Below are 27,909 nucleotides of genomic sequence, written 5' to 3' on the forward strand. Positions count from 1 at the left end.
TAATTTTCTGAAAAAAGCATGATTTCGAAAAAGGAATGCATAGCTATGTTTCCAACGTTGGCTTTAATCGAAACACGTCGAAAAAGGCTGGATCTAATGAAAAGCCGCCTTTCCTTTACCAGTGAAAGAAACCGGAAGTGAGCCCGATATATATTGGAAGTTACCCTATCAGCGCGTGCGCAATTTACACTACCAGTGCACTTCGGTAAGATCGGACAAAGTGGCACGGAGTTAGTTTTTCTCTTTCTTTTGCTCTTGTTTTTCTGTTTTTCTCTTATTTTGTCTTTGCTTGTACTTTTTTTATTTTGCATTTGTGAAACACAAAGAAAACACATCTAAAATGGAAGCGAATTTCCAAGTTATTGAGTTGTTTTTAATTTCCGCGCTCAGGCTGACGTAAGTAACCGATTTCACTTCCTTAGCAACGCGCGCGAGCGTGCGCACGAATCGGTTAATGGGCCCTCAGGCTGAAAATATAGTTGTTTCCTTTATCTTAAGACACGACCACAGACAACTTTCTTGATAGTGATTTCATTACGTGAAAGCATCTCCCTCAATATTCTGTTGACCTTTCAGACAAGTATACAGTGCAATTGCATGACTTGCTGGCCGAGAAGACAGCAAGAATCAAATCGGCTTCACATGGAACGTCAAGACGTACATCCGTTTTGTCCATTTGATGTTACATTACTTGGCCAAGACGGAAAAGAGTTCAAGGCTCACAGAAATGTTTTGGCTGAAGCGAGTCCTTTCTTTGAAAAGCTGCTACAGAGTGACATGAAAGAGAACAAAGAGGGAGTCATACGTCTGGAAATGTTGACTGAATCGCTCTTGCAAGAAATTCTGGAGTTTATTTACAGCGGCAATGTTCAGATATCGAGTGAAGAAAATGCCAAAGAATTGATCACGGCAGCAGATTATCTATTTTTTCCAAACCTGAAGAAGATTGCTGGGAGATTTCTTGAGTGCAGCATGACCATTTTAAATTGTATTTCAACTTATCATTTTGCAGAAATGTATCGATGTGACGAGCTTGTCGTCAAAGCCAGAACATTCATTGAATCGAACTTTGCCTGTGTCGCCAAATCAGGAGAGTTTTTGAATTTGACAAGTCAGGAAGTGGAAGAGTGGATTTCAAGTGATGAAATTGTCATTAACAGGGAAGAAGACATTTTTATTATCATACTTGGATGGATAGCGAAAGAGCGGAAGTCGAGAATCGGAAAATTTGAAGAGCTGTTTCGTCACGTTCGACTTATTTTTGCGTCGCGTGACTTTTTACTGAAAGAGCTCGTGACCAACGATTTCGTGAAACAAAATGGGTCATGTAAGAATCGCGTGACGCAGGCTATGAATTGGTTCGATGGCTCAACGTCTTGTGATCCTCTATCGCCAAAATCACCAAGAAAAGTATTTGAGGCACATGTCTTGGTGGTTTATGGAGGGAACAGCGTTGCCTGTTATCTTCCTGGTGAAGATAAGTGGTATCAATTACCAGAGAACCCTGCGCGAGAATCATCCGAAATTATTGCACACGAAGGGAAACTTTTTGCTATCACAGAACGTCTTCACAAGGCGGAATGCTACGAACCTCTTCGTAATAAATGGACTTCATTAGCACTGACAAACAGATTGGAGTTTATTGATATTAATAAAGGCGCGGTAGGCGGCGATTGCATTCTTGCAGCAAATGGCGCGATTTATGCAGTAGTAGTTTCAAGAAACATGCCGAGTGAAGACTACCGAACCGAGTTTGCAAAGTACAATATGGCGTCACGTTCATGGCAATTTTTACCATGTCCTTTTCTGGCGGGAAAACATGGTGTGTGTGCCGTCGCCTTCAACAAGTACATCTACGTTGTGGGAGGTTATGGAGGTAATTTTTGGACAGACCAATTTGAGTGGAATGACGCTGCGAGATTTGACACGGAAAACAGCGCATGGGAACAAATAGCCACGCTACGAGAGGCGCGAGCCGAGGCGTTTGGTGCAGCTGTAAACGGAAAAGTCTACATCGCTGGTGGAATGAAAATAACAATTGTGTTAACAAGTTGCGAAGTGTACAACGAGATGACAAATGAATGGAGCTTTATTGCATGTTTGACAGTTCCTCGCGCCAGTGGGAATATGGCTTGTGTGGATGGCACGTTGTATGTGCTAGGTGGAACCACAGACCGAGGAATTCGTCGGTCTGCAGAAACAAGTCTTACTGTAGAGTGCTATGACCCTGAAAAAGACAGATGGCACAAGAAAACCACTTTGCCGAGGCTTGTTCCTACTTCTGAAGAAACATTGTTGAACGGCGGCTACCGGGCTTGTTCTGCGAAACTGCTTAAAGGATTCTTAACGACGGAATCGCCTAAGAGACGGCACGTTCGACACTGTTGCATCGCTTGATCAAAGGAATCTATGAACATCCGGTACAGCGGCATTGCCAACTGGTTTTCTCGGGCGAGACTTTTTAAAAATTCATGCAGTAGACTACTCGATGTATGAATCACGGATCGTTTGAAACACTATGTAGAAAAGTATACTTAAACAAATTAACTTTCTTGTTTTGTTTTTTGTGGGTGTGTTTGTTTGTCTTGATAACAATAAATCGTTTTCACGTGACGTCATCACTTTCTAAAATCCAAAACGAAAGAGCCACCAAAGTTTTTATCCTCATCAGGTATAAGAGGCGGTATATTTATATCTGTTTACAATTTTACAGCTCAATAGCGTGTTTCATTTGGAAACCAGAGCATTACTTTACTAAACTGTCACGCTATCTCCCATGGCTATCCAACAGTCAAGGCCAGCCCACTGTTGGATAGCCATAGAAGATAGCGAGACCAGCACACCAATAAACAAATAATAAACAAATTCAGTTTCTCGACAAAGCTATTCCCGGATACTGATTAACTTTAAATTTTATTTTATTCTCCAAGCTTTTAGTTTATTGCAGCCCATCTGAGCAACAAAGCAGTCGAGTCAGCAAGCCCACTTCGGAGGTGTACAGCACCTCAGTGTTTTTCTGGACGTGTTCTCTATGTCAGTTCGGACACATTTGATTCTCTCTTTCTGCCATGTGGGACGACTATCCTAGAGAACACATGAGGTATATGAAGGGATTCTGATTCTTATCAACCAATCAGAAGCTGCCACATCAGCTAGACGTCATACCATGACGTCACGTTTCTCAGCAACAACCCGGCTGAAAACCGGTGGTGCATTCAATTCTTGAAGACAGTGTTCGCATTGAACAAAGTACTTGGACTGGTTTTCAGATGGTTCATGATTCCTCAGTAGGAAGTGTCGAACTGATATTGTCCGTAGTTGACAAGTCATCATCTATTTCCTCTCCCTCCACTTTGGGAGTAAACAACTCCACGTCAATGGGATTGCGGAGGCCTGAAGAAAGAAAATATACTCCGTTTAACTTGGTCGACTGGCTCGTAAAAGTTGTTAGTTTCTAAAGAAACTATAGTGTTGCGTCTGTCAAGTGAAGCACTTAGCTATGTTTTAACTTGAAGATGTTAAAGGGAATAAACTACTGTGGTGAGTTTTAAAAGCGTTTGCCTTCGACCAAGCTCAGTCACTTTTCAATCCCTTTGCACTGACGAGGGGCTTAAGTTCGAAACGTCAGCTTTACAAACTCGCTCCTTTTAGTTTGCCTTGACAACCTCAAGTTTCTACATAGCCGTGTGGTAGAGATGCTGTTCGTGTAATCCGGATATCTAGCCGATAACTAGGGTCCTGGTACTAGTTACATCTGGTCTCGGTTGTCCCTTGTCTAACGCTTTGGTCATTCCCTGTGTATTTTTATCCACAGCACCGCAATCTGTAAGCTTTAAATACGAAATGTGTATAATTAAGTTGGCGGACCTTTTAACCAAAAGGCCACGTAGTAACATTGTGGCATCGGCGATAGTCATACCGGTAGGGGGATTTTAGAACATAGTCAAAGCTAATTGCTTACGAAGTGCTTTTTCCACAAGACTCCTGTGCTGCTTCTCTTCCCTTTTAAATTTGGCCTGAAAAGTGACAAATTATAATCTCTGATTAAGTGACTATGGGGAAAGAAGGGAAGGAGGGGTGGGTAGCGGAGAATGGGGGGGGGGGGGAGAGAAAAAGATAGGGGGCTAGAGCACATAGCCTTGAGGGAGAAAGAACACAAGACTGCGAGAAAACGAACCTGTGATGTGATACGCTCAGCTTTAAATTCGCCGTAGCCTATTAAGTGTTTATACACCTCGGCAAAGAAGGGCATTGTGAGAGTACAGTGTCTTGCCCAAGAACACAACACAGTAATACCGGACAGGTTCGAACCCAAACAGCTCGGCCCGGAGTGCATTAACCGTTCTTATAATCCACCAAACATTTTCGCTCGCGCGCCATTGGTCTAAACGCGTCACGTGACCGAATATTCCCCGAGAATATTCCCCAATTTTCGAAACTGCGCGTGTTGCGAAAAATATTTGACGGATAATAAACACAATAACCTCCACTTGACTTTTTACATATACACACTCGACACTGATTTCTTTCGTTGCTAAGAAAAAAGACCAAAATAACCACACCTTAAGCTCCCTTCTTTTTCTGTTGGGGAATAGTGGCCCCATGAGACTGAAATCGGTTCCAACTTGACTGAGCGCCTTGTAAAATTTCTGCGTTTCTAGAGACAAGAAAACAGTTTTTTTTTTCCAGAAACCTTCATAAGTATGGAATATTTGAGCAATAGAACACAAGTTTTTATGGTACGACAGTCAGTAAACCATGTGAAATACTTCAATAACACGGGCGAGAGAACGTACAAGATATTTCTACAAATACAGGGCTCGATAGACGAGCATTTAAATCAACGAGCATTTCAATCAAATGGACGGATACCATGTCTAAATAGAGCTTTGTCAACTTACGTTACCATGAGCCTAAAGAGCAATTTGAGTGATTTACCAAAATCGCCGTCAATTGTACATTTCTTACGTGAAAACCTTAATTTGTTCTGCACGAAATTTTGGCGTTACTGCCTACCACCAATCCAAAACAATGGCATTTAATGGGCTCATCCCTATCAATGTTTCTTTGTCACGCGTTGCTTTTTCACGCAATCATTCCTGTCTATGTAACGTACCCTCAAGTGTCCATCGCTCCACTTTCCTATGCTTCAAATAAGCGCCAAAGCTCACTGCGTCAGCATCCTCATAGAGAATTTCACTGCAGTGAGATACATAGAGCTCACATTAAACAGACATTTAACAGGAGACGACATGTTAGAAATACAAATGGACAGGAAACAAAGCTTTATTCCAAACCAACAACTGTCAATATAGGCACGTAGGGCGTACATAGAAATACAGCGCCTCACCTATCATCGAGGGTATTTTCAGGTGACTTGGGAATTACAAGGCTGCAAAAGAACAGAAACTTGAACATGTGCTTGCCTCAAGTTAGTAAAAACTAAGTTAAATTCACCTCTTAGCCTTCCCAAACCTCTGACAAGTTCATGCTGTTTATAACTCCGTGAGTATTCTTTCATCTTTGCTGTTTTGGTGTCTCCTTTACGACAAAAGTTAGACACTTTCATTTCACAAGCAACATTGGTTGGAACATTTAACTGGACAATGCACCTTGTAAGTCTGTTATCAGAATTTATACATTCAAAATGACAGCTTGATACTACACTATTTTGACCCAATGAAGTCGCTCACATTTTAAGTCGCTCACTGCTAGAAAATTTCACGTCTTATTTTTCATTAGCCTGAATTTGTATTTCTCTATGCATCGTTTATGTATCGTTTTTGAGGTGAACTAATTGATCAAAATTTCAACCAAAAGTTCATCCAAATTGCGACAAAAGCTATCTACATTTAATATAAATCTACTGACGTTCTCTGATCGGCTACGCTACTCACTATCTATTCTTTTGTAGACAGTGAGTACCGTAGCACTTCTTTACGTTTTCGAAGTGCCTGTAAAGAGGATTTAGATAAAGTTCTGAACGACTAGTAGATTTATACTTAAACAATAAGATTATTCGCTGTCGACTGCGCCGTCGTCAACTATCACGCGACAGAAATCTCAAGCTCATAATCTAATTATTAAGTAGTACAAAGAATAAAATTAAGTGGATTTGGTTAGCATCATCTCTGCACAGTACCAGAGTTGAACACAGAGTAACTGTACCTTTCCTCGTCCAAGATTATACTTCCATCAGCGGCAAGTTTCACACGCGGTGCAACAGCTGCACCATCGACACTGTCTTTATCCACACTGGGTTCTTGACTCTCTGTTGGCTTTGTTTTAGCTGGCGATCCACAAATGGACGCTGGGTTTCTAACAGAGCCTGTCTCTTCCTCGGACTCTTTGTCCCTACAAAAGAAACGCAGCTTTTTAAAAGTGATTTCAAAATTCCGTAGAGGAGTCAAGGAGTGCAAACATGATGGTTTAGTCATGGAACAACCTACTGGCCGTGTGATCTATGACTGATAGCATCATTAAATGAAAAATTGTTCCCAATGTATAAGGAAATAATTTACAAAAAATTACGACAAAATTTACAATTGACACACTCCGCTATTGCCTCGTGTGCTACTTTTTTGTTCTTACCATATTTTGACGTCATCTGTGATCTATTACTGAACAGACGTCCAGAAACATAGAATCTATTTGTTGATCAGAAATGTGATTGTCCTTGGGACAAGCAATGATCTACTTTACTTTTCCTGGACAATAAGACAGGTTTTGGCACACCCTGCAAACGTGTTACGCAGTACCATTAGTGATACCAAACTTACCGTGAATTATCTGTGCCTTCTTTCTGTTTTTTGCTTTTGTTTTTTCCATCTGCCTTCTTCTTTTTTTCGGCCAGACTTGATCTACAAACAATGTAAACTAGCTATATCAAAGAGAAACTTTCATTATATATTATACGGTTACAAACAAGATTTTGAGAAATTGAAATATCCATGCTTAGATCTTTAATTTTTGACAAATGGCATGAACCCAGCAGCTAGTGAGGAAATGGATTGTAAATGTCAAAACTTGAATGCATGGTTTTATTTGGGGGAGGGCCACAATATAATTAAGAAAGGAGAAATCGAATGGTTATGAAACCCAACAAAGTTCTTTGTTGTATGTTTTTGTTTGCTTTATTGACCTTTACCATGTACAAAACACATTTGGTGTTTGCTTCTGACTAAGAAACCAATAAAGTTATTTGTTGTGTGTTTTTGTTTGCTTTATTGACATTGACCATGTACTAAACACATTTGTTGCTTACTACTGACACACGACCCCACACACGACCACTCTCATGTGGCATTGATAGCTCACGTGCGAGAGCATTGCACCAGTAATGCAAAAGTCGTGGGTTCAAATCCCGTTCAAAGCCTGAAAATTTTTTCAGGTCTTTTTTTCCAGTAATGTTATGGCTGCATTCGCATCTATCATTGTGCCTACTGTTAGACTTAAGCATTTGATTGTTGTGCAAAAAGATTGATTAGTGATGATTAATCACAGGTTTTAATAAAAGCTGGCAACCAGAACAATTCACCATCTACAGGACCAAGCAAATTAAGCTTGTACTTGACACCTCTCTGAAACTGAAAACTTCGAGACAAAATCGAACTGTTACCAGTTTTAACCAAATGGTTAAACACTAATAATGATTGAAATCTCTGTATTAATGATGGCTTACGTCATGGGGTTGGTCTTGGGATTGAAATAGATCAAGTGTTGCATGGTCATGTGACTTGGATCAGAAGGTTCTTTTAGCTTATGGGGTCTGCCACCTCTCTTTCGCTTGAGGCCCTGCAAAGAAAATTACAATTCTGATCTGTTACACAGTAGACCAACATGCTAACTGATGGTGGGTGTGGGAGGAGCTGGCACACCAAGCTTAAGCCTGACCTGTTCATTCCCTCTTGCGGAGTCTTTGATTGCTACCTCACATACATAGTTACATGTAACAGCAGTCCATTGGACACTTGAGGGTAGGAGAAAGCATGGACAATCAAAGGCAATTTGTAGAGGAGCATGAGTGAGGATGGTCAAAACTGAGTTGAGCACCCGAAATTGCATTGAGAGAAAGGCACATGAGAGACAGGGGTAGCGCTGATGGCTGTACAGGGCAGTAAGTAAGTAAACACACAGTTGCTAACTACGCTTATTACTCTAACAGTGAAATTGGATCAATTACTAACTGACATGTAGCCAGTGAGACTGCAGGCCAAGTGGGTATAGTCTAACACGAAACTCCATAAAACATTGGCAATGAAAAATGCTGTTATACAAGAAGATGCTATTAAAAACCTGAAAGAATGTTTAATCCTGGAGTAGTTGTTAATTGGCTTTCAAACAACCCGACCCTGCAGATCACTGTATTAAAATTGTGCCACAGCTGCTTAAATGATTATGTCCCTGCTTAATGGTACACAAGGGAATGATCACTGTATTTTCTTTGTTTAGGATCACTGGGTAGTTGTAGTGAATTATGCCATCTTGTGTACTGGTACAATAAACACAAACAAAACAACTTAAGAGGCAACTATATAAAACACTCAGCCTCGTGAAAAAGAGCATGCCATTTACACTATGTACAGTACTAGCAAGAGAAGGACAAGTTCAGTGTGGTACCTTTTTCTTATTATCTTCTTCATCATCATCATCATTGTCGTCGTCCTTGCCATGACAATCTGGTATAGCAGCATGAGGCACTGCATGATCAGCGTTTTTTTCACCCTCTGATAAAGTACACAATCTCTTGTTTCGGTTTCCACCCCTCTCTACAGAACTTTGGTCCTAAAATGATTAAATATGAGATAAGTTTGAAAAAGGTTAAATATTATACACAAGCTGACTTCACTGACTACACAATTCAATCAAATTTAAAGTAGGCAACCGGTAGTTTGAGAGAAGATGCAGACTGTAAACAACAACAGGGGGGTTCTCGGGTCATGCTCCCTCAGTTGAAATCTGGAAGCCCTGAAATGCAACTTCAGGGCAGTGTTCTGGGCAGCAAATTGAGTACAAAAAAATGAAGCAGAACATGAAGGAAACTTTTTCATCAACAGTAACATTTATGAACATGAAGGAAAATTTTTTATCAACAGTAACATTTATAATTATTATTTTAATAAAGAAATTTACAAGCCTAGTTTGTTTTCTCTTCCACAGTGTCGCATTGCTAGAACACCGCCGTTTGAAAGCCCTGTTATTATTTTTTCTGAGCTGATATCCCAGAAGAGCAAATCATTTTACTTGAAGTTGGATTAGTAAAAACAAAGTGATGTGTATGTTGGCAGTAATGCTTCTTTGTGGCATATTAAAAGCCACAACATACAGCCAGTATGAGAGAATAAGAAATCATCTCCACCTTGAAAGCATTAGGCATTCATAAGGCACATGTTTGTTGTCTTCAACAAGTTCATTAACTTCATTCACAAACTAACAAAAGTAGTGAACAATTTCCAAGCTCGTACATAATAATGCATTCATTTTAATAAAGATGCTTTAACACAAATTCAAAATGCAGTCAAAACGTAATGGAAGCACACATGGCACGGTCTTTTTTACACGTTCTTAATATGAATTTTGGTTCACTTATCTCTGAGTGGTACTGTATGTACATGAGTAAGGTAATTAAATAGTAACTTACATTTGAGTGTCCCAGATCTTTGTGTGGAACATCTACCTCCTCTTGCCTTATCTCTGGTACATCAGGATTTTTATCTACATTTTCTTTGGACACAGAAGAACGTCGTTTCCTTGCGGCTGACCCCAGATTTGGTAAGACTCGCTTGCGGCGCAGTAATGAAGGGGTTGCTCCACCATCGATAGGTTGCATCAGAGCATTGTCTGAGTTAGTGTTCTTATTTTGTACTTGCGATGGTTTTATAACTGCATCTTGTGCTACTGGCTGAGATCTTTGCTCAGTGTTTGCAAGAGTGGCAGAACTTGCTGGTGTTGAGGCTCTGGTTGACAAAGCCTGTTGGTTTCTCTCCTTGAGTGAGGGAGACTTGACGACATTACCACTTGATAAAGCTGCAAGGGAATGGGTAAATCAAGAAATATGACCAATTTTAACAAGACAAATTTATACACCGAATGCAAATATGGCGGACCACTCAGTTGGTGCTAGGGATGAGTTGCATGAAAGTGAGGCTAGTTGAGCTTGGCATTTTGTTTTGACAAAGCTTCCCCCCAAAAAAGTCTTGTTTCATCGATGATCTGATGTGTTTTATTTTGCTATTCCTATGAGTTTTCGTGTTCTTGAATGCCACCAGAAGGGAGTAAAATCTTCCTCAGGAGAGAAAGGTTTTTTTTTTTTTCAGTTTCCCCTTTCGCCTCTGAGGAGAAAACACACAAAGAAGAGGAGTTCACGATCACCGAGGGAACTGTAAAAGATTGTTTGCTACATTTCAGGTTAGAAGGTCTTAGAAAATGTGTAATCAATTGCATTTAGCTCCAAGTCGTTGTCATTTGGCTCAATGCTTTCACTGGTTCAATGATGGGGACAGTTGAAGTTCATTCACTTGGTGATACCAGTGTTTCGTGCGATTCGCTCTGAGTAAAGTGTTCTTCAACTTCTTGTTTGGAGACAGAGGATGTCTTTCACGCAAAGCTTTTCTTTACTTAGGGGAAGGTAGTGGCCACGAAAATTGTGTTGGAACACCACCAGACATCACATAAGCTCGTCTTTTAAATGATTTTCTACGATCTTCCAACCTGAAAATGTAGTGAATGAACTTCAGTTCCTGCGGCAATTGTAACTCACTTCCTTCATCTCAACAAATTGCATGGATCCACTATTTTCCCATACAGGAAAATGTTGGACAATTTCTATCCCTTTTCATGGCATTCAAGAACATAAAAACTTGTAGGCATAGCAAAATAAAACAGACCAGATCATTGACAAAGCAAGACTTTTCTAGGGAAGCAATTGTAAAGAAAAAACATGGAGGTCCAACTAGCCTCACTTTCAAGCAACTCGTCCCAGGTGCCAACCAAGTGGTCCACCATATTTGCATTCGGTGCATGTTATCTAGAAAATAAGAAAACAATGTACACAAAAAAACACTGTTTTTAAAGATTTTGAATAGCAAGCTAATTTAGGATACTCTTCAAAAGGAGTGCTGTTAGAATATCTTCCCCTCAGGTGGTAAAAAATCATTCCTGAAGAGGATCTAGTGGGTAGGCCAGTTGTTGATCCACCCCTTACTTGGTCACAAACATTTATTTAGCACCAGAGAACTGTCAATTGGCTTTAAGCTATCCCCCTCTTTTTACCAGAAATTTATGGTTCATAAAAAGAGCCTTTCATAACACATAATGCTAAACTCTTACTGCTACTGACAACCATTTCGATTACTCCTTTCTTTCTCTATCTCCTGGCAAGATGCTTTCAAGATAATTTGTGAACCTAGCAGTATGCGGGATGCATGTCATATATGAATTTTATCATTATTCATATTAAGGTTGTAAAAAAGTACTTCATTGTAAACTTACCTGTGCTACTAACTGTATCAACATCTGATTGCCCATCTTGTTCGTCTAACGCCAACCTCCCTGACAACTGCTCATTGTTATTACTGGCAAGGTCTTGAGAAACCAAGTGACTTTCCTCATTTCCGCTAATCACACCAGACAAACTCTTAGCTTCAGATGTTGCTTTACCTTTACTTGTGGCATTTGGTCGAGAGCGGGGCACTGATGTGACAACTGGCTTAATGCGCGACCTTCTCAGGGATCCCACAGCAGGAGTGGAGGAAGACAAAGGAGTTGGTGTTTTGAATACTGTTGATTCAGCATCAGTTTGCTTTGACACAGAGTTGGACTCTACTGATTCGGAATTAGCCACCCCTGTAACAAAAAAAAGCAATTACAATGAATTAATCATTGATTAATAATAACCTAAAAAATATATAAAGAAAAGCTCGATCATTGGATTCAATTCGAAAATTTAAAAAATATACTTTAAGACTTTTGTGATTACAGCATTAACACATTTTCAAATTGAAAATTTCATATTATATGAAAGAGTGTACTTGTAAGAAAAAGCATTGCTGAAAAACTTAATGTTGGAGAATTTGAGACAGGAATATAGCTTTTGATTAATCACTAAATAATTAAGCTTTTGCATTTGAATATAGATTTCAAACCTCATGAATCAAATCAAACCACACGTTAGATGAGAACGTTTCCGCTTTAAAAGTCACGGTTCTGTTAGATTACAAACTGCGTTTTTAACGAAATTTCTTAGCAAAAGTCAATGCTAGAGTGTTTTGGGAATCCTGTTTCGACGGGGAAACTAAATTACAAGCGTTTTTGAGCTGCGTCTCATACCAACTATTGTAAGTACAACTTGAAAATGTACACATTAAATTAGCTTTTATCTTTCGCTTAACACATTTATCTTTCCCTAATGTGAAGAACAAGGAAGGCAACCGACAAACCTTCCTCGACCTTGGACGTCGACTCATCCAGCTGCGACTCCACAGCCGGACTAGAACAAGATGCATTTCCTTCCGAGTTTGAGCTCGTAGAGGATGTGTTCTGCCGACTTCGACGAGCAGCCGAAAGAACTGGTTTAAAACGGTTTCTCATTCCACACAGCACGTCAGGTAATAGTTTAAAAGCAAACTGAAAGCTGCTTTTATGTTTTTTTTGCCTTCATTACGGAATTCGGGGTGGAAATTCTCTTGTGCTGATCAAGCAAAATCACTACACCGCTAACTTTTCTTCGTTGTTCATGTTCCGACGGTGTTTCGACGTCCATATTTTGCTTTCATGTAGAATACTGCTGACCCATAGATACCAGTAAGTAGGTTCAGTAAACCCAGTCCCTCTCCTAATAAAACTTTTAATCTCACGGCCAGGGTGGTAAAGGGTATTTTCGTGACCCGTGATCGGCCCTTTTTATTTCCTGTGAAATGTGAAATAGCCATTTTTTTTCCTCGTGAATCGTGATTTCCATAGTCGCAGTGAACTGTGATTTTCCAAAACGTTCTCTTTTATTTTCCGTGAAGCGTGAAATGACAATGTTGTATTTTTCGTGAATTATGAAAGGGCTGCTTTATCCGTGAAACGTGATCTATACCCCTCTTTACCACCCTCTTAGATCAGTCCAGTCACACCCTCTTTTATAAGAATATAGAGGCTGACATTTTCGAAATTTTAAGAATACGTTAAGAATAAACCCGAGACTGAGATTTTGTAAAGCATGTAAGTTTGCATGTTTAAAATTTGTAAATACAATACAGAGCTTCTCTGTGGGTACCCCGAGACTTTTTGAGCAGATCTTCGTTTTATGGATTGAAATCATTGCCTGACTGAGTAGTCAGTGTAATTCACAGCCGAAAAGTTATCTCCCTACATAAATAACTGCATAAATTTGTGAAAAGCAAAATAAATGACTAACAATATATATGGAAATTCTGGAGTGGATACAGGACCTGAGAGAAGGGGGTTCGAGATACGTACCGGCAAAGACACCTCCCTGTAGGGGGATTCGAGGGCATTTTCCCCCAGAAAAAGTTTAAAATTGAGATCCTAGCTTGGAATTGGGTTTCCCTCTTTCTGTGGCTAAGTCACCATGTTACAAACTTTTTATTATTATTATTCAGGTGAACCCCCCTAGATCAGCCCCAGAAATTAAAGATTGCTTGGATTTGTTGCAGCATGAGTATTTTTGTAATTTGCTGCCTTGTAATCAGGCTTCCCATAGTTTCTTCGACATTTATCCATTTGGTAGCTAGGTGAAAAGTACCCTAGCCTGCGAACGCAGACGTATTTCTGGCTGTTGCTTGTCTCCGCTGAATATAACGTCTGCGAACCCGAGCCAGGAAACAATTTTTGTGACGTAGGAATTTTAAGCCAATCACAGTTTAGCTCAAGTAGCCCCAGAACTACTGCGTGAGATATTCGCTGCAAGGAGCACTCGAGTTTCATTCTGTCATGGAATCTGATTGGCCAAGGAGACACAACAATCATTACGTCACAGAAATCGTTGCCTGGCTCGGGTTCGTAGACGTTATTTTCGGTGGAGACAAGTGACAGCCGAAAATATGTCTGCGTTCGCAGGCTAAAAGTACCCTGGGTACCAGAGGTTTTTTCTTGTGCGCGGCAGACAGAAATAATCACAAAGAGACATGACCGACAACAGAAACCGCGCAAGAAAAGCCTCTGGCATCCAGGGTAGATGAAAAGAGTTGACAGATATTTTTCCATTTTTATGCAATTTTATTATTTTTTATACTTTATATCTAAATTTTGGTCAATATTCCATCTTATTACGCAAAATTCTAAATCTTTTCTTCAATTTTGAGATCTACATTCTTTCAGTAGTAATCATCGCATCTTCAATTTCTCCAGAAATACCCATAGTGGGACTTAATACAATGACTACAATAACAAGTATAAAATTCTTCCTTTCTCTAAATGGCTAAACTGGCAACAAAAGAAACAAAACCAGCACTAACAGTTTTAAGGGAAACGCTGCATTGTCCAAAATTTGTTACCTGTAATCATTTAAGTTTCATATCACTATGAATTGCCAAACAACTGTTTTCATTGTGTCTAAAATTATTATTTATTGGCAATTAAATTTTTCAATTTCACTAGAAAATAATTTATATAATAATAATAATGATAATAATAATAATAATAACAACAACATATATTTAATACCAGTTTTTATTAAAGGTTATTTAACATATTTCATTTGATTCTTGATCTGTAATTATTTTTATGAAACAATATTCATTCACATACATCATAGATTTATAGTCAATGATTTCTTTTGTTTAAAATAGTGTAAAAAACAAATTTAACTAACTAAATTAAGTAAATAAGTCATGCAGAGGGTAGGGGGGGCCTTATTAGAAGAGAAGGGTAGGACCTAATCATGGATTTCTTATTTTTCAGGTCGAAGTTTTGTGGTTACTTGAAAGATACTGTCTGTCTGTCTGTCTGTACTAGTTACTCACTCTTTCAGTGAGTGTGGCACTCCAGAAAATAACCACACTCTGCCACAGCAGGCTTTTTTGGCTTGAGCTCCCAACCATACCCCCACCCCCACCTCACAACACCCTGTTTCTTTGGAAACATTGCTTTAGCTGCTACTTGTCCCCAGTTATCTCTTGAGAGTTCCATTGAACATTACAAAGAAAAGAGCATTATGCTAAGGGTCATTGGGAGAAGAGAAGGAAGACTCCCTCTCTCCTTTTTTTTCCTTACAATAATCTTCCCTGTGTCCCTGAAAAATTTCACTCAGTCTCCCTCGACTCTTTTTGACACAAAAAATGACTGGGAATGAGTAAGAGTTAAACTTCATGGCTCCCTCCAATGACTCCCCACGGGGCGTCTGCCTTGAGATTACTTTGTACACAATCACTTGAAACCTAGATCACACTTCATCAACTGTTTCCTTACTCAGTTTTGAACTTTTTAAAACACATTTGTGCTATATACCTTAAACAATACTTCATGCAAGAATACAACAAAATTATGAGACAGAGAATAACCACACTGATCAGAAACAACACATCCAGAAGATAGAGCTGGAAAAAAGATAAGTTATCAGCTTGACTCCTTAGATGCAATCCAGCATTGTTATGTAACCCATATTCAATCCAATCACAGGCTTCCTTAGTTGGAGTTATGCGTCTGTGACGTATCAGTTTCGAAACTTTCATTGCATTCTCTTTGTATTTGGGATTTTGGATGACTTCGGTTATGGCATTTGTAACCTGGATTGGAGTCAGATCTTGTAAGTTCAGTATTATGCCAATACCCGCCTCCTGTACTTTCATTGCATTTGCAGGTTGGTCGCCAAATAACGGTAAGACAACCATAGGAGTACCATGATATGCAGCTTCAAGAACACTGTTTAAACCTCCATGTGTAAAAAACACCTTTGTAGCTGTGTGCCCTAAGATATCATTTTGCTGCATCCATGGAACAATTCTGATATTTGCACTGACATTCTGAGGTACTTGACCTTTGAACTTCCAAATCACCTTAACGGGGACCTGAGACAGCCCTGATGCTATAGTCTCCAGAAAATCTGACTTAAAGTTTGAAATGACAGTACCAAATGAAACAAGGACTAAGTCTTTAGGATTTCCTTGAGTGATGAAATTCTGTGTTTCTGTTGTAAGTGGCTTTGGTGGTTCTGGCAGTATGGGACCAATGACTTTCACGTGGGATCCAAAAGGTCTAGGAAAATCCAAAGCAAAATCATTGGGAATTAGAAGAATACCTGTGGCTCTGAAGACCTCGTTAAGACTGGAAAATTTACTATCCTTCACGTAAGATCTCCAAAGTTCTTCAAAAGGTGGCATAAAAACGAACTCGTGCATTATATAACCAAGGCAGTACAATAACAGGTTTTGTAGTCTATCAAGGAATGCTAATTTCTTGGGAAGTTTCACAGTTCCATAGGGAACATAAGCGACGGGGGAGGGGAAATTGTGAATAAAGCTCACATATGGGTCGACAAATCCAGCAGGAGCCAAATCCACGCGATTAACTTTGAGAAAGTCGGCCACTATCGCACAACAAATACTTGTAATGTCACAAACAACCAAGTGCACGTGTCCTTTAAAGCTCTTCAACAGATCTTTGTTTTTCAGCAGGCTCTCGCAAGAAGCTCTCCAAAAATCGTTCCTTTCGGTAATATTAAGCTTCCCCTCTGCCTCTTTCAGTATTACTTTCTCCAGATCTTCGCCCGTTATTGGAGTATCGTAAGATTTCACTTCAAGCCCAGCTGAACTTTTTTTAAGGTCATTTTCTTGCCAAGTTGGAACAACAAGCGTGTATTTGTAACCCCTTCGCGTCAGTTCTCGTCCAATTTTTACATACACAAGTCCATGACTTATTCCTATGCTCGGTATTCCAACCAGATGATATAAATGCAATGCTGTACTGAGAGCAACAGCAGATAATAACAACATTACAATTGTAATAATTTCGTTCATTATGATTTTGGTTGAGCCCGCGAAATATTGTGGCCTTTGGAAATCACGCAACGAAACAAAACTGATTGCGTGACAACTGTCGCCATTTCCATTTTGGGTGTCACGAAAACTCAGACCCCGAAAACTCAGACCTCAGACCTCAGACCCAGAAACCTCAGACCCAGAAACCTCAGACGCCGAAATCTCAGACCCCGAAAACTAAGACCCCTCGAAATTAAAAGAAAAGAGAGAGATTTAAACTCGTCTCAATTCTTATCACCTGAAATGTTTTATGGTCACGCAATGTTCATAGGCAACAGCCCGAAAGGAGCGAGATGTTTATGAGACCATGTTAGGGGTAAATTCCGACAAGCGACATGGCCTTGAAAAGGCGACATGAGAACTATGAATTGGGGACGAACGACGTACAGACTACTCCAGTGAGATAGAGAAAGTGACACCAATGGCAAGACAGACCGACACCGAATTTCGGAACTGAGAATGCATCGATTGTTTTAAACGTCTGAGTCGAAGTGAAGACGCATTTCCAGAGTTTTAAATGTGTTTTCCTCTCTCACACGCGATGTCGACGGGTCGTGAAACCCAGGCTTTCTTATATATGCTAAAACGTCCACGTCCAATAAATCGAGTCCGTCATTGCTGAGTATTTTTTCTCACTCTCAGCTGAGTGAGCAGTGCCCTAAAACGCCTAAAAACACGCTTAAGGAAAAAGGAAAGAGATCTCCGACCGTCTGCTTCATATTTTTATTAGTGGGTCACCAGTGAAAGAATATGAAGCTGTATTATCAACAAATGGCATTATGGAAGGAAAAGAAAGACAGGGGAAAGCTGCCAAGGTCTTCTCGTCTTCAGTAGAAGATAAGGGTTACGCCAAATTCAAAGGAAGAATATAGATAGGAGAGATTATCTGCCGTGATTGAGACCGTTGAGATTTTGAGTTAAAGAACGGTTGTTAAACATAAGCATGGTAAAAATAGTCATAGGTTCGATTGTACATTAGGTCCAAATACTGACTGGAAAATGGCTGAAAATAGCAATTGCAAGCGTCTAAATTTCAAAAGTTCCTGGGGGGAGCATGTCCCCACATCCCCTAGGAGGTTAGCAACTTCAGTGCTCGAAAGTATGCCCAAGCCCTTAGAAAGCGTGCCCCCAACCCCTTAGAAGATTTTGAAAAATTGAAGTAGCTAAGAAGTCTTTTCCTTCATTCTGAGTTGAAATATGACGCTTTAAAAGTAACCATAGAGTAACCATTAAACTAACTGACTGGAGAAATGCTGGCTCTGCGTAAGAATTCCTACTGCTGAAAAGTGGTCGAAGCAAGTGCAAAGCACACAAGGAGTAAATTATATCCAATGAGATACTTAAGGTCATTCCGCTGAAATAGAACCTGCACTGAGATTTTTGTGAAATTTTGCCTATCGATTGTTTATATTATAGGAACTTAAATTTTGAAATAAAAATGAGGGGTCCCCATGTTCGTTTAGGAGCAAAAGCACCTTGTTTATACCCATATAAATCCTTATAATAGCACCATGATTGTAGTTACGATTGCTTGCTAAATTCACGTTTCCGACGATTGCTTTTTGTTCTACACTGAGAATTGGTCCATATTTATTTTACACAGAGAAATTTATTACTCAATTCAAAACAACAGAAAAAAATTATAGGTCACCGTACTCGTTTGCGAGAAAATGACGATTTACCTCTATGGCGAGGTCCAGCTGTAAAGAAAAAGCCGCCATTTTTTAATGCGCGTGCTCTAAACACGCGTGAAATTATGCGCAGTACGGATGCGCAAGGCAATACTGGAGAATGACCCTAATTATATATGTACTTGACTAAAACAGCAAGGAACCTTCAATGCGTGAGAAATAATCGTTTCAGCCTGAGAGTGCAAGATTGAATTCGTTTGCGTGAGCCTCATGCTCATGTATATATACATGTAGCGTCGTTTTAATCGAAAAAGGTCAAATTTCCTGACACAACTCCTCTGAGACGAAATTCCGACAGGCGACATAGGAATTTTGCGAAATGCCGACATGGCTGGTGGTGAATTTCAGACAGGGGACATGGGTACCCCCCCCCCCCCCCCCCCCCCAACAGCGCCTCGTTTATCTTCTCCGGTTTATTGCTGTCGCGCCGATCAAACGTGAAAAGCTAAGAAGGTTTAAAATAACGGCCGACACTTTGATGACATTTGCTGGCGATTTTTTTAACGAAGAAATAGAAAGACAGAGTCGCTATGTTGTTCAAACTGAAGTCAGTTTTGTTTCCCACGGACGCGACAAGATAAACATCTCGCTCCTTTCTGACTGTGATCTATAAACATTGCGTGACCATAAAACATTTCAATTTCAGGTGATAAGAATTGAGACGAATTTAATTTTTTTTTCTTTTCTTTTTATTTCGAGGAGTCTGCGTTTTCCGGGTCTGAGTTTTCGGGGTTCTGTTTGATCGACACGACAGCGATATACAGGAAAAGATAAATATCTCGCTCTTTTCTGGCTGTTGCCTATGAACATTGCGTTACCATAGAACATTTCAGGTGATAAGAATTGAGAAAAGTTTAATTTTTTTTTTTTAATTTCGAGGGGTCTGAGTTTTCGGGGTCTGAGGTCTGAGGTCTGAGTTTCGGGGTCTGAGTTTTCGTGACGTCCCATTGGGTGTCACGAAAACTCAGACCTCGAAAACTCAGAGATCTCTTTTGAGATTCGCACATCGCAGAAATTTTTGAGGAAGTTTTAGAAGTCGTTCAACGATCGAGGAGAAAAATAATAAGTTGTGCACTCGACTAGCTTCGCGCGCCACTAACAACAGTGTAGAAATCGCGTACATTAGCGATATAAATTTGCGAAATACCTTCGATAAGTCCGCCATGAAAATTGATCGACGAATATTGTTCCCTTGCTCCCATGTTACAGCTTGTGATTTCCTCGTCTTCGTTGAATCTTTCTTTCTGAAATTCTCCACGAGAATCTCAACTACCCGCGATTGATGATGGCTGGACCTCCTCGCTGATTAGCCAGAAAAATATTTTTCTGGCCAATTAGCGGGACGGAATTCGACCAGTGCTGGAACTAGTTCGGTAAAAATAAGTTCCCAGGGGCTCTTCAGCTCTTGAAGTAAACTTTCGCGCCAAAAATATCGCTCGCCCAAATATCGCATCGTCCCGGCTAGTAGGGTCTCCGAGGATTCTTCTGCCTGAAGCGTACCCGTTGTTTACTTACAAAACACGGAGATTTTTAATTGGCTGAAAAAATATGGGTCCGCAAAACGTGCATATCCAGAATGCAAGTGGACAAGAAGTAGTCCGAAATGTCAGTCATCTCCTGCCCTCAGTCTAATAGCCCGGAAAATTAGGTTGAGGGCGGGAGATGACAGAAACTTCATGCTAGACAAGTAGATATAACAAGTGTATTTGCTATACCTTCCAATTCAAATACGTTTTCCGAATGGATGAGAACGTGTCACGTGTCGTGGGTCAAAACTCACTAACTCCCTTGGGAAACAACAACTTGAATTTTCGACTAGCAGGTGATCAGGTCGTGCTCCTTGAAACCGCGGCAAAATTGTTGTGCCAGCTGGCGTCAAGCAAATAATTTTTTGGAAGTTTGTTTTTCCTATTTATGAGTTGGAAAGTATAACAAAACGCTTAATGACTGGCCTCATGGGAAACAGTGAGTTTTTCTCCCCTCAATCTCAACATTTAGGGTCTCAGGGAAACTCACTATTTACCTTGGTGCCGGTCATTAAGTGCTTAATAACAGCCCCAGTTATGGATACTAAATACATAATGGCATAACAGTAAAGTAAGCAAGGAAAAAGCAACGGCTTAGTTACAACGAAAAGTTCCTCGAACAACGATGTCTTTTTAAACGTTAGAACCTTAAAGATCAATTTTTTTTATTCATTTACTTTTTATCAGTTCCTAAAGCTACATGATGTCACCTGCTACACATAATTTTCAATGGACTTATTTTTATTTGCTTTCTTTTCATTTATCTCAACAGCGATTTCGAGTGGTTGTATTAACGGGCCAAATTTATAAAGAAAATTAAGGTTGGGATTCCACTGTGGCGGTCAATATTCGGGTCAAAACAATTGGGCCATAACAAAAAGGTTCCACTGCACTTTAATAACAAAATTATCGAACATTTTAGAGAAGACCAAATGGAATAACAAATATTGCGTTGTTTCTGGTCACAATTTCACTTTGAGTCTGTTTAAATCCCCGATCTATTTTATGGCTTATTTGTAGCGATTTTAAAACCACTCTTTATATGAGATGAGCAGCATATTGGCTATTCTTCCAACATCCTCAGTGTTTTATTGCGGTTTCAGACTGCAGAAAGGCTTTTTAAAAGATAGCCACAATTTTCACTGATGCGGTTTAGTGATGCAGCATTTGGTAGCTGTGGACCAATCACATCGCTCGTGTTATCTTATTTAATTGAAATCTCTCGGCCCCTGGAAAAAAACCAATTTTTTTTCTGCGTCGTTTCACGGAAAAAAAGGCGGTGTGGAGCCCACAGACCAAGACTGTGTGAAGTTCAGTCTTTGTTATACGTACAGATATCAGTGGTGTTAAGCAAGGTGCAAGTTTCTTAAGTCAACGAATCTCGGAAGCCTTGAAGTTCATAATCCATTCACGGCAGGAACTATATCAAAATATTGAAATCATAATTTGTATTTTTAGTTTTTACAGTATAAAGGAGGTTATAAACATTAACAAAAGCTACTTAGCGTAGCTTAAATCTCTGACAAATTATCTCAGCACCTTTCAGGAAGGAAATTCTGCAGGAAATTATGTGCTGAAGCCAAAATATCCAACATTACGAGTACTTTTGTGTATTTAGTCGAAGTTTACCCTCAAACATTTTAACCGCGTCAGTCTGACTGCTATGGAGATTTTCAGACGAATTTAGCATCGATATACTTTTTGTTTGTTTTTCAAATTTTGAATTAGGGTCGTTTTTCCCGAGAGAACAAATAAGTTGAACACCTGTCAAAGTCTTGCTGTCATATGGCGTGTAAAAAGACTAATGAGATGCTGAAAAAACACTCGAATTTTCGACAGTATTGTTTGATTATCGCCACCTGTAATGATTAAAACCAACTTTGCCACGGGGGCGATGCATTCATGAATTCTTATAAAGCGGCAAGAAATCGGATAAACAAAAACTATAATTTTCATCAGTGAAAATGACGAATTCTTCGTGCATGCAAAGCCAGATTTTATTATTGTGACTACAATGTCTGCATGACGGTTTTCAGTTTCACTAACTCAAGTTATTACAAGCAGCAAAAGGAGCGGCCACCCAGATTTTAAAGTTTTTCAAGCTTGGCAAGAGGGAAAATTGTGACCTACCATGTACGGCTTTTTTGACACTGAAAAGCTGATGTAGGAAAAATGACAGCTTTGCAGGTATAAAAGCATTTTAATGTTGTTATATAAATCAAGATCATGAGTGATTCATACTGTGCAGAGCTGCTGCGATATATGCCCTCGAGCACCGATGTTAAAAACCTTCGTTCCACTCTAATGATCAATTGTGTCGTGAACGCCTTCCTAGCTTATAGCACGGTTATTTTGAACTGTGTAACAATCCATGCCGTGCGGAAAACATCTTCTTTGTCGACACCGTTAAAAACACTACTGTTGAGCCTTGCTGTTTCGGATGTCAGTATTGGTTTGCTAAATCAACCGTTTTACGTCGCGTTATTGTCGAGATCTCTTCAAGGTTTCAACCTCGACTGTACTGCATACACAGCTTTCACCTTCGTCATAGTATTCTTTACATCAGCTTCGCTCTTTGGAGTGATGGCCGTGAGTGTAGACAGGTACATGGCTATTCATCTACACCTCAGGTATCGAGAACTTGTAACCGAAAAGCGAATCGTGGCCGGTGTGGTTTTGATATGGGTTTTGAGCGGTTGCATGTCGTCGATCTTTCTATGGATCCCTCCTAACCTCTTCGCTCTGACATTTGCGATTGCCGCAGCAATCTGCCTCCTGTTTTCAACGTTTCTTTATTTCAAGATTTACACCATCGTCAAGCGTCACAGTACCCAGATCAGACAAATGCAGCTACAGCGAGTGAGGAACGCTTTTCGTAACGACGAACTCATGACTAATTTTGCCAGCCTTAGAAAGTCCGCCATAGGAACGTTTTATGTGTACGCAGTGTTTTTACTCTGCTATACGCCTCATGCCTTTAGCCTCATCGCCATTTCAGCTCGAGCGGGAGCACCTACAGCAATGAAAGGATTGTATCTGTACTCTTTGACTTTAACTTTTCTCAATTCATGTCTCAACCCTGTCATTTATTGCTGGAAAATGAAACCCATTCGCCGGGCCGTGTTGAACAGTTTGCCATTTTTGCGAAACACTGAACGTGAAAGCTTTTGGCAAACCAGGACTTATAATGAAGAAGGAACTGTTTTTAGTCTCTGACATTTTTCTCCCCAGCAGTTTCGCAGCTGATATCAATTCAATACAATTTGTGGGTTTATATTAGAGCGCTTACTTAACTTATGATCAAACTTGTGTTTCCCTTGATGCTACGTTTGAACAGAGTCTTAACTCATCACAAAATTTTTAAAATGTGCTTCGTGTACTGTGTATTAAACCGATTAAAATCTTGATCGCTCCCTCTGCGTCTCATTGTAAGCCTTTTTTATATTTTTCCTCGTTTTTATTCCCCTCCCTTCAGTTCCCCGACAGAGAATTGGCTTAAGCCTTTTTTCGAAACAATCCATCTTTTTTTATTTCTTCTCGAATTTTTTCCAGCCTTTTTTCTATCCCAGAAATTAACATTTTAAGGTTTCTTTCACCTTGAATGCAATTATGTGCGCCGCGAACCATAACTGATGTAATCAAACTTTTAAAAAAATGCTCGAAAATAATTGGCTGTTAATATGCGGTTCTACTTTTCACCTAATTGAACACAGAGGAGCGAAGGTGTCCAATAACTGTAAAGTGTCTAATAACAAGATCCAATAACAAGATCTCCCATGACAAATTAAAGTCGCGCGACCTGCACTTGATTGGTTTCCTTCTTGTAACTGAATATGTTCCTATTTCACATTCCCAAAATATCTTGGAAACATATCTCTTTTTCCTGCTCATTTTGTCTGATAGAGATGAGTAACTGATAACACACTTCACTTTGCCAAAATTTCTTAGTACTGATTCAACTTTGTTGACTGGCACGACAACTGGAAACAAAACATCGTGGCATTCAATCAAATTCGCAGTTAAACAAAATAAACTTTGTTTATTAAATTTCTGATTACAGAACGAATTGGACTGCACTCAGGCCTAACAATGTTGATCTTGCTCTGTCTCTGTCTCATACATACATACATAGATTTTATTTGTTATCAAATTAAAATTACAATTGTAACATGCCCGCGGATAGCTGAGCTAATCTAGGCGGGTCATGTTTGGACGAGTTATTAATATACAACTAGGTACAACTAAATACAACTGAAGGTAACAAGAGAACTAAAGAGACTAGAATTGACAACGATGACTAAAGACAACTAATAAACTAACGATATTACAAATAATAATTAACAACAGTTACGACGAGAGACTACAGATACACTAAAGCGAAATTATTGCAACTATCGTAGTTCTTTGTAATGACACTTGACGCATTGTGGAAGAGATTGAGCTGTCGCTTTTCTGACGAAGACGATGTGATTAAGGGAGTTTAAGAAAACCACTACGGCAACGACAACGGGAAAGTCACTAAACAAAAGGTTTAGTGAGTAGAACAATGGCTGTGCTCGTGGGTTATAATTCTTGGTACATTTCTTTGCTGTCCTCTATAAAACAACAACGTGAAATGACCAAATTCTGCGATGTCTGGAGAACCTGAACATGAACTACGACGGTTTCTTTGTTTGAATATCTATTTCAAATTTATCGCTGTGTCCCAGATTCCGTTTCGTCAGTGATAGTTTTGACAGTGAGAAACAAACTAAATGACTTTAGAGTACCGCGAGAGTCGTAGGTAAAATATAAAGTCATTTTTGGATCGCCTTTGTCCTCGGCGTCGCCGTCGTGGTTACTTTAAACTCCCTAATTCAGTTACAGTATACGACACAACCTCGTTCCTAGGCTCTCTCTCCTCTGCCTCCCTTGGTCGATCAACGACAAAGGGAGGCAGAGAAGAGAGAACCTGGGGACGAGGTTGTATACGACAAACCAGGTTGCCTGGTGCCATGACTCCTTAAACCAATTGACTATCTACCGTGTGATTTCATTAAGCCAACCAGGTTTAAATCCCACGAACAAAAATCTACATTTTGGCTTTAATTAGTTCATGATGGCAAACCTAGGCTCGATTTCCAGCCGTTTTGTGAGCCCGCGTTCGTTGGGAGGAGGATAAACAACCAGACTCCGAAAACGGCTGGAAATCAAGCCTATGGCCAACCACGCCATGTTCAGAACTGTGTATTATACCAAATTAGATTACGGTAGTTAGCCTGTAAAATTCAGTTAATACGACCTTTTGTTTGCGCCGGTTCAACAATCACTTTTTGAGTCTCCAACCTTATTTTTATTATCAATTTACGCCATGTTAATAAGACTACCACAGTTATCAATTGAGTGTCACTAAAAATCAAAACCAAAGTTATCTCTCTAGTCAATCACAAAGGACATGGACAATACAGTGAACCAATTAAAGTTGGAAATAATTTCATGTCACTGGCGCCGAAGCGCGAGAAAACGTATGCCAGTGAGTCCTGATTGGTTTTGGTTTAACTTCTGATTGGATGAAAAAGTGGCGCGAGCTTTTTCAGCCAATCGTGTAGCGCAGTTTATTGAAAAACCTTCTATCTGATCTCGGAACTCAATGACAAAAGCAAATACCAAGAGGAATGCAATTCTGACAGACCCCTGCTCTCTTAACGCTGGCAACGGGGCAAATGCAGACAACGCACCAGAAGAGTACTCAAATAACGATACAATGCGATTACTTAGCGTTCACATCTATCGCTTCTCGCGCCAAAAGGCCTCCGTTAATACGAGTCGCACCGGCCTGAGTTATAAACACGAAACCGCTTGCCGGAAGTAATTTTCATTGTTTACGGCAAGTCCATTCATTAATCGGTTCTAAAGCCTTTATACAGCATCGAACAGGTATAGGAAAGCCTGAACTCTCTAAAGGCTAAAATCGGCATTTCCACAGATGATAAATCTCATTGATGTTATAGGTTAGCTCAACTCCTTCTCTCGCCGTATTCGTTTTGGACTTGACTTGGCGGGCTCCTGTTATAACTCAGTACTTCCATGTCTTCCTCTCAATGGAAGCTTGTATTCAAGTTTTGATTTGCTAGAGGAGCTTGACGGTTTCCTGCTAGAATCTGATGGCTTGATGAACACTATACGCTTCGAGTTGTCGCAGCTGATCGATAGTCTGCTCTTCAGGGCCGAGTAAAACGTGTGCGGCGCCTGAAGAATGAGAGAAATAGAAACCTAATTTACTACAGCTTTGAGAGAGTAAAAGATCCCAAATTTTAACTCTTTTGAAAAATGTGCATAGATGTTTTCCCTTTCTCTAATTACTGTTTGCTTAGATCTAGACAAAAACCCGGGGTGAGGATTCCCATGTGAACAGGTCGGGGATGCTTTTCGGAAAATTTGAATTAAACTCCTTAATGAGAACAATCTGAACGTTGCTGGGTCTGTTTTTGACCCTTTCAAGATACCATTTTAAAAAAGACAGACACGCGTGCGCTACAATTGCATGGTGCACTCAGGGTAAAATCACTGTTAAATTAAATGAGACTCCACAGTTCCCTGTGAGACCATCAAAAAAGGATGGCGGTGTTTTTTATCATTTCGATTCCTTGAGTACAACCCAAAAAAATACCTTGATGGCTAAAAATAGTGTCGTTTTATCCTGAATCCTCTACGTGAGGCAAAAATCTTTTTATTTACACCTCTGACCGAGACGACAAGTATCTGTTACCCGTGTCCCATAAAAACAAAATACAGCTTAACCAAAAATGTATGAATTCCTTCATCGAGCCAAATTTTGCTCGTTTGAGACTAAGAATGGTCAATTGGACCGATTTATGGCGAAAAAGAAAGTTTTGGGAAAATTTGTGCTTTTCTTCAAGAAATTGTATTTCTTGCTGAACAACTCTTGCATTGATTTCACTACGTTTTTGAACGTTCTTCACTCTTACAAACTGTCCCGGATGTGCGTATTCTACGTTGCTCGTCACGCACTTTATGTTTACGGTCTTTGCATGTCACGAACTTCATGATTACACCCTAACATATCCCCGACCTTTTCACCTGAGAGTCTCCTCACGAGGATAGAAGGCTAATGACTAATAAGGAATAAGTCTATATAGACAGGTAACACCTCTGACCTCGGGATTCCACTTGTCAATGTCCTTAAATGCCGCTATGATCCACTCGATAATCAGAATCAATCCACCGACAATGATTCCAACAAGCATAAAGATGAAGACGCCCAGCATATTGAACACACCCATGCTACTGGTATCAGTGATTTCTGTAGAAAATAGTAATTACAATGAATATCCAAGTGATCTGCGAAACTGAGATAAATTATTGTTTAGTTTTTGATGGGTCAGCGGAGGCGCAATGGCCTCATGCTTAGTGCAATGGCCTCATGGTTAGTGCAATCGACTCTGAATCGAGAGGTCCGGGGTCGAGCCCTGACCGGGGGCATTGTGTTGCGTTATTGGGCAAGACACCATGCAATCACAGTGTCTCTCTCCACCCAGGTGTACAAATGAGTACCGGCGAATTTAATGTTGGGGGTAACCCTGCGATGGACTACCATCCCTTCTAGGGACGAGCAGAAATATTCCTAATCGCTTCATGCTACAGAAACCAGGATAAGCTACGGCCTTATGGGCCACTTGGCTCGTATGCAGACTTTTTTTTGATGGGTCA

At 40.0% G+C, this 27,909-nt stretch overlaps 5 protein-coding genes across 7 annotated transcripts in view; 2 read left to right on the forward strand and 3 right to left on the reverse strand.

Moving 5' to 3' along the window:
* Nucleotides 1-27,909, reverse strand: part of LOC145500342 (glutamate receptor ionotropic, kainate 2-like) — a 230,248-nt gene that overhangs the window by 172,876 nt on the left and 29,463 nt on the right. For 2 of the 3 annotated variants that reach the window (XR_014051050.1, XM_081479852.1), the window contains 2 exons: nt 27,357-27,502; nt 24,592-26,427 (listed from right to left, as the gene is read on the reverse strand). Coding sequence is in view for 2 of the 3 variants with exons in the window: in XM_081479852.1 (XP_081335978.1) it covers nt 26,248-26,427; nt 27,357-27,502 (326 nt within the window). In the remaining variant the exon portion in view is untranslated. Of the gene's footprint in view, nt 1-24,590; nt 26,428-27,356; nt 27,503-27,909 lie in introns of those variants that run through there. The other variant, XM_081479851.1, reaches the window with a different exon arrangement.
* Nucleotides 361-2,397, forward strand: LOC145500361 (kelch-like protein 40). Its single transcript, XM_081479875.1, has one exon. The coding sequence runs from the start codon at nt 598-600 to the stop codon at nt 2,395-2,397; it is 1,800 nt and encodes a 599-aa protein (XP_081336001.1). The 5' UTR covers nt 361-597.
* LOC145500359 (uncharacterized) lies at nt 2,408-12,773 on the reverse strand. The gene is made up of 12 exons (XM_081479873.1): nt 12,438-12,773; nt 11,491-11,844; nt 9,641-10,026; nt 8,620-8,784; nt 7,682-7,794; nt 6,780-6,860; nt 6,169-6,354; nt 5,351-5,392; nt 5,117-5,199; nt 4,563-4,657; nt 3,962-4,016; nt 2,408-3,393 (listed from the first exon to the last, which is right to left on the reverse strand). Exons 1-12 carry the CDS (start codon nt 12,586-12,588, stop codon nt 3,275-3,277), a joined length of 1,830 nt encoding a protein of 609 aa, XP_081335999.1. The 5' UTR covers nt 12,589-12,773; the 3' UTR covers nt 2,408-3,274.
* Nucleotides 13,269-18,118, reverse strand: LOC145500369 (UDP-glucuronosyltransferase 2B33-like). Its single transcript, XM_081479882.1, has one exon. It carries the CDS (start codon nt 16,959-16,961, stop codon nt 15,411-15,413), a length of 1,551 nt encoding a protein of 516 aa, XP_081336008.1. The 5' UTR covers nt 16,962-18,118; the 3' UTR covers nt 13,269-15,410.
* LOC145500392 (adenosine receptor A2b-like) lies at nt 21,879-24,114 on the forward strand. The gene has a single exon (XM_081479912.1). It carries the CDS (start codon nt 22,426-22,428, stop codon nt 23,413-23,415), a length of 990 nt encoding a protein of 329 aa, XP_081336038.1. The 5' UTR covers nt 21,879-22,425; the 3' UTR covers nt 23,416-24,114.

Source organism: Orbicella franksi, chromosome 10 (genome assembly GCF_964199315.1).
Source record: "Orbicella franksi chromosome 10, jaOrbFran1.1, whole genome shotgun sequence".
Taxonomy (NCBI): Eukaryota; Metazoa; Cnidaria; class Anthozoa; order Scleractinia; family Merulinidae; genus Orbicella; species Orbicella franksi.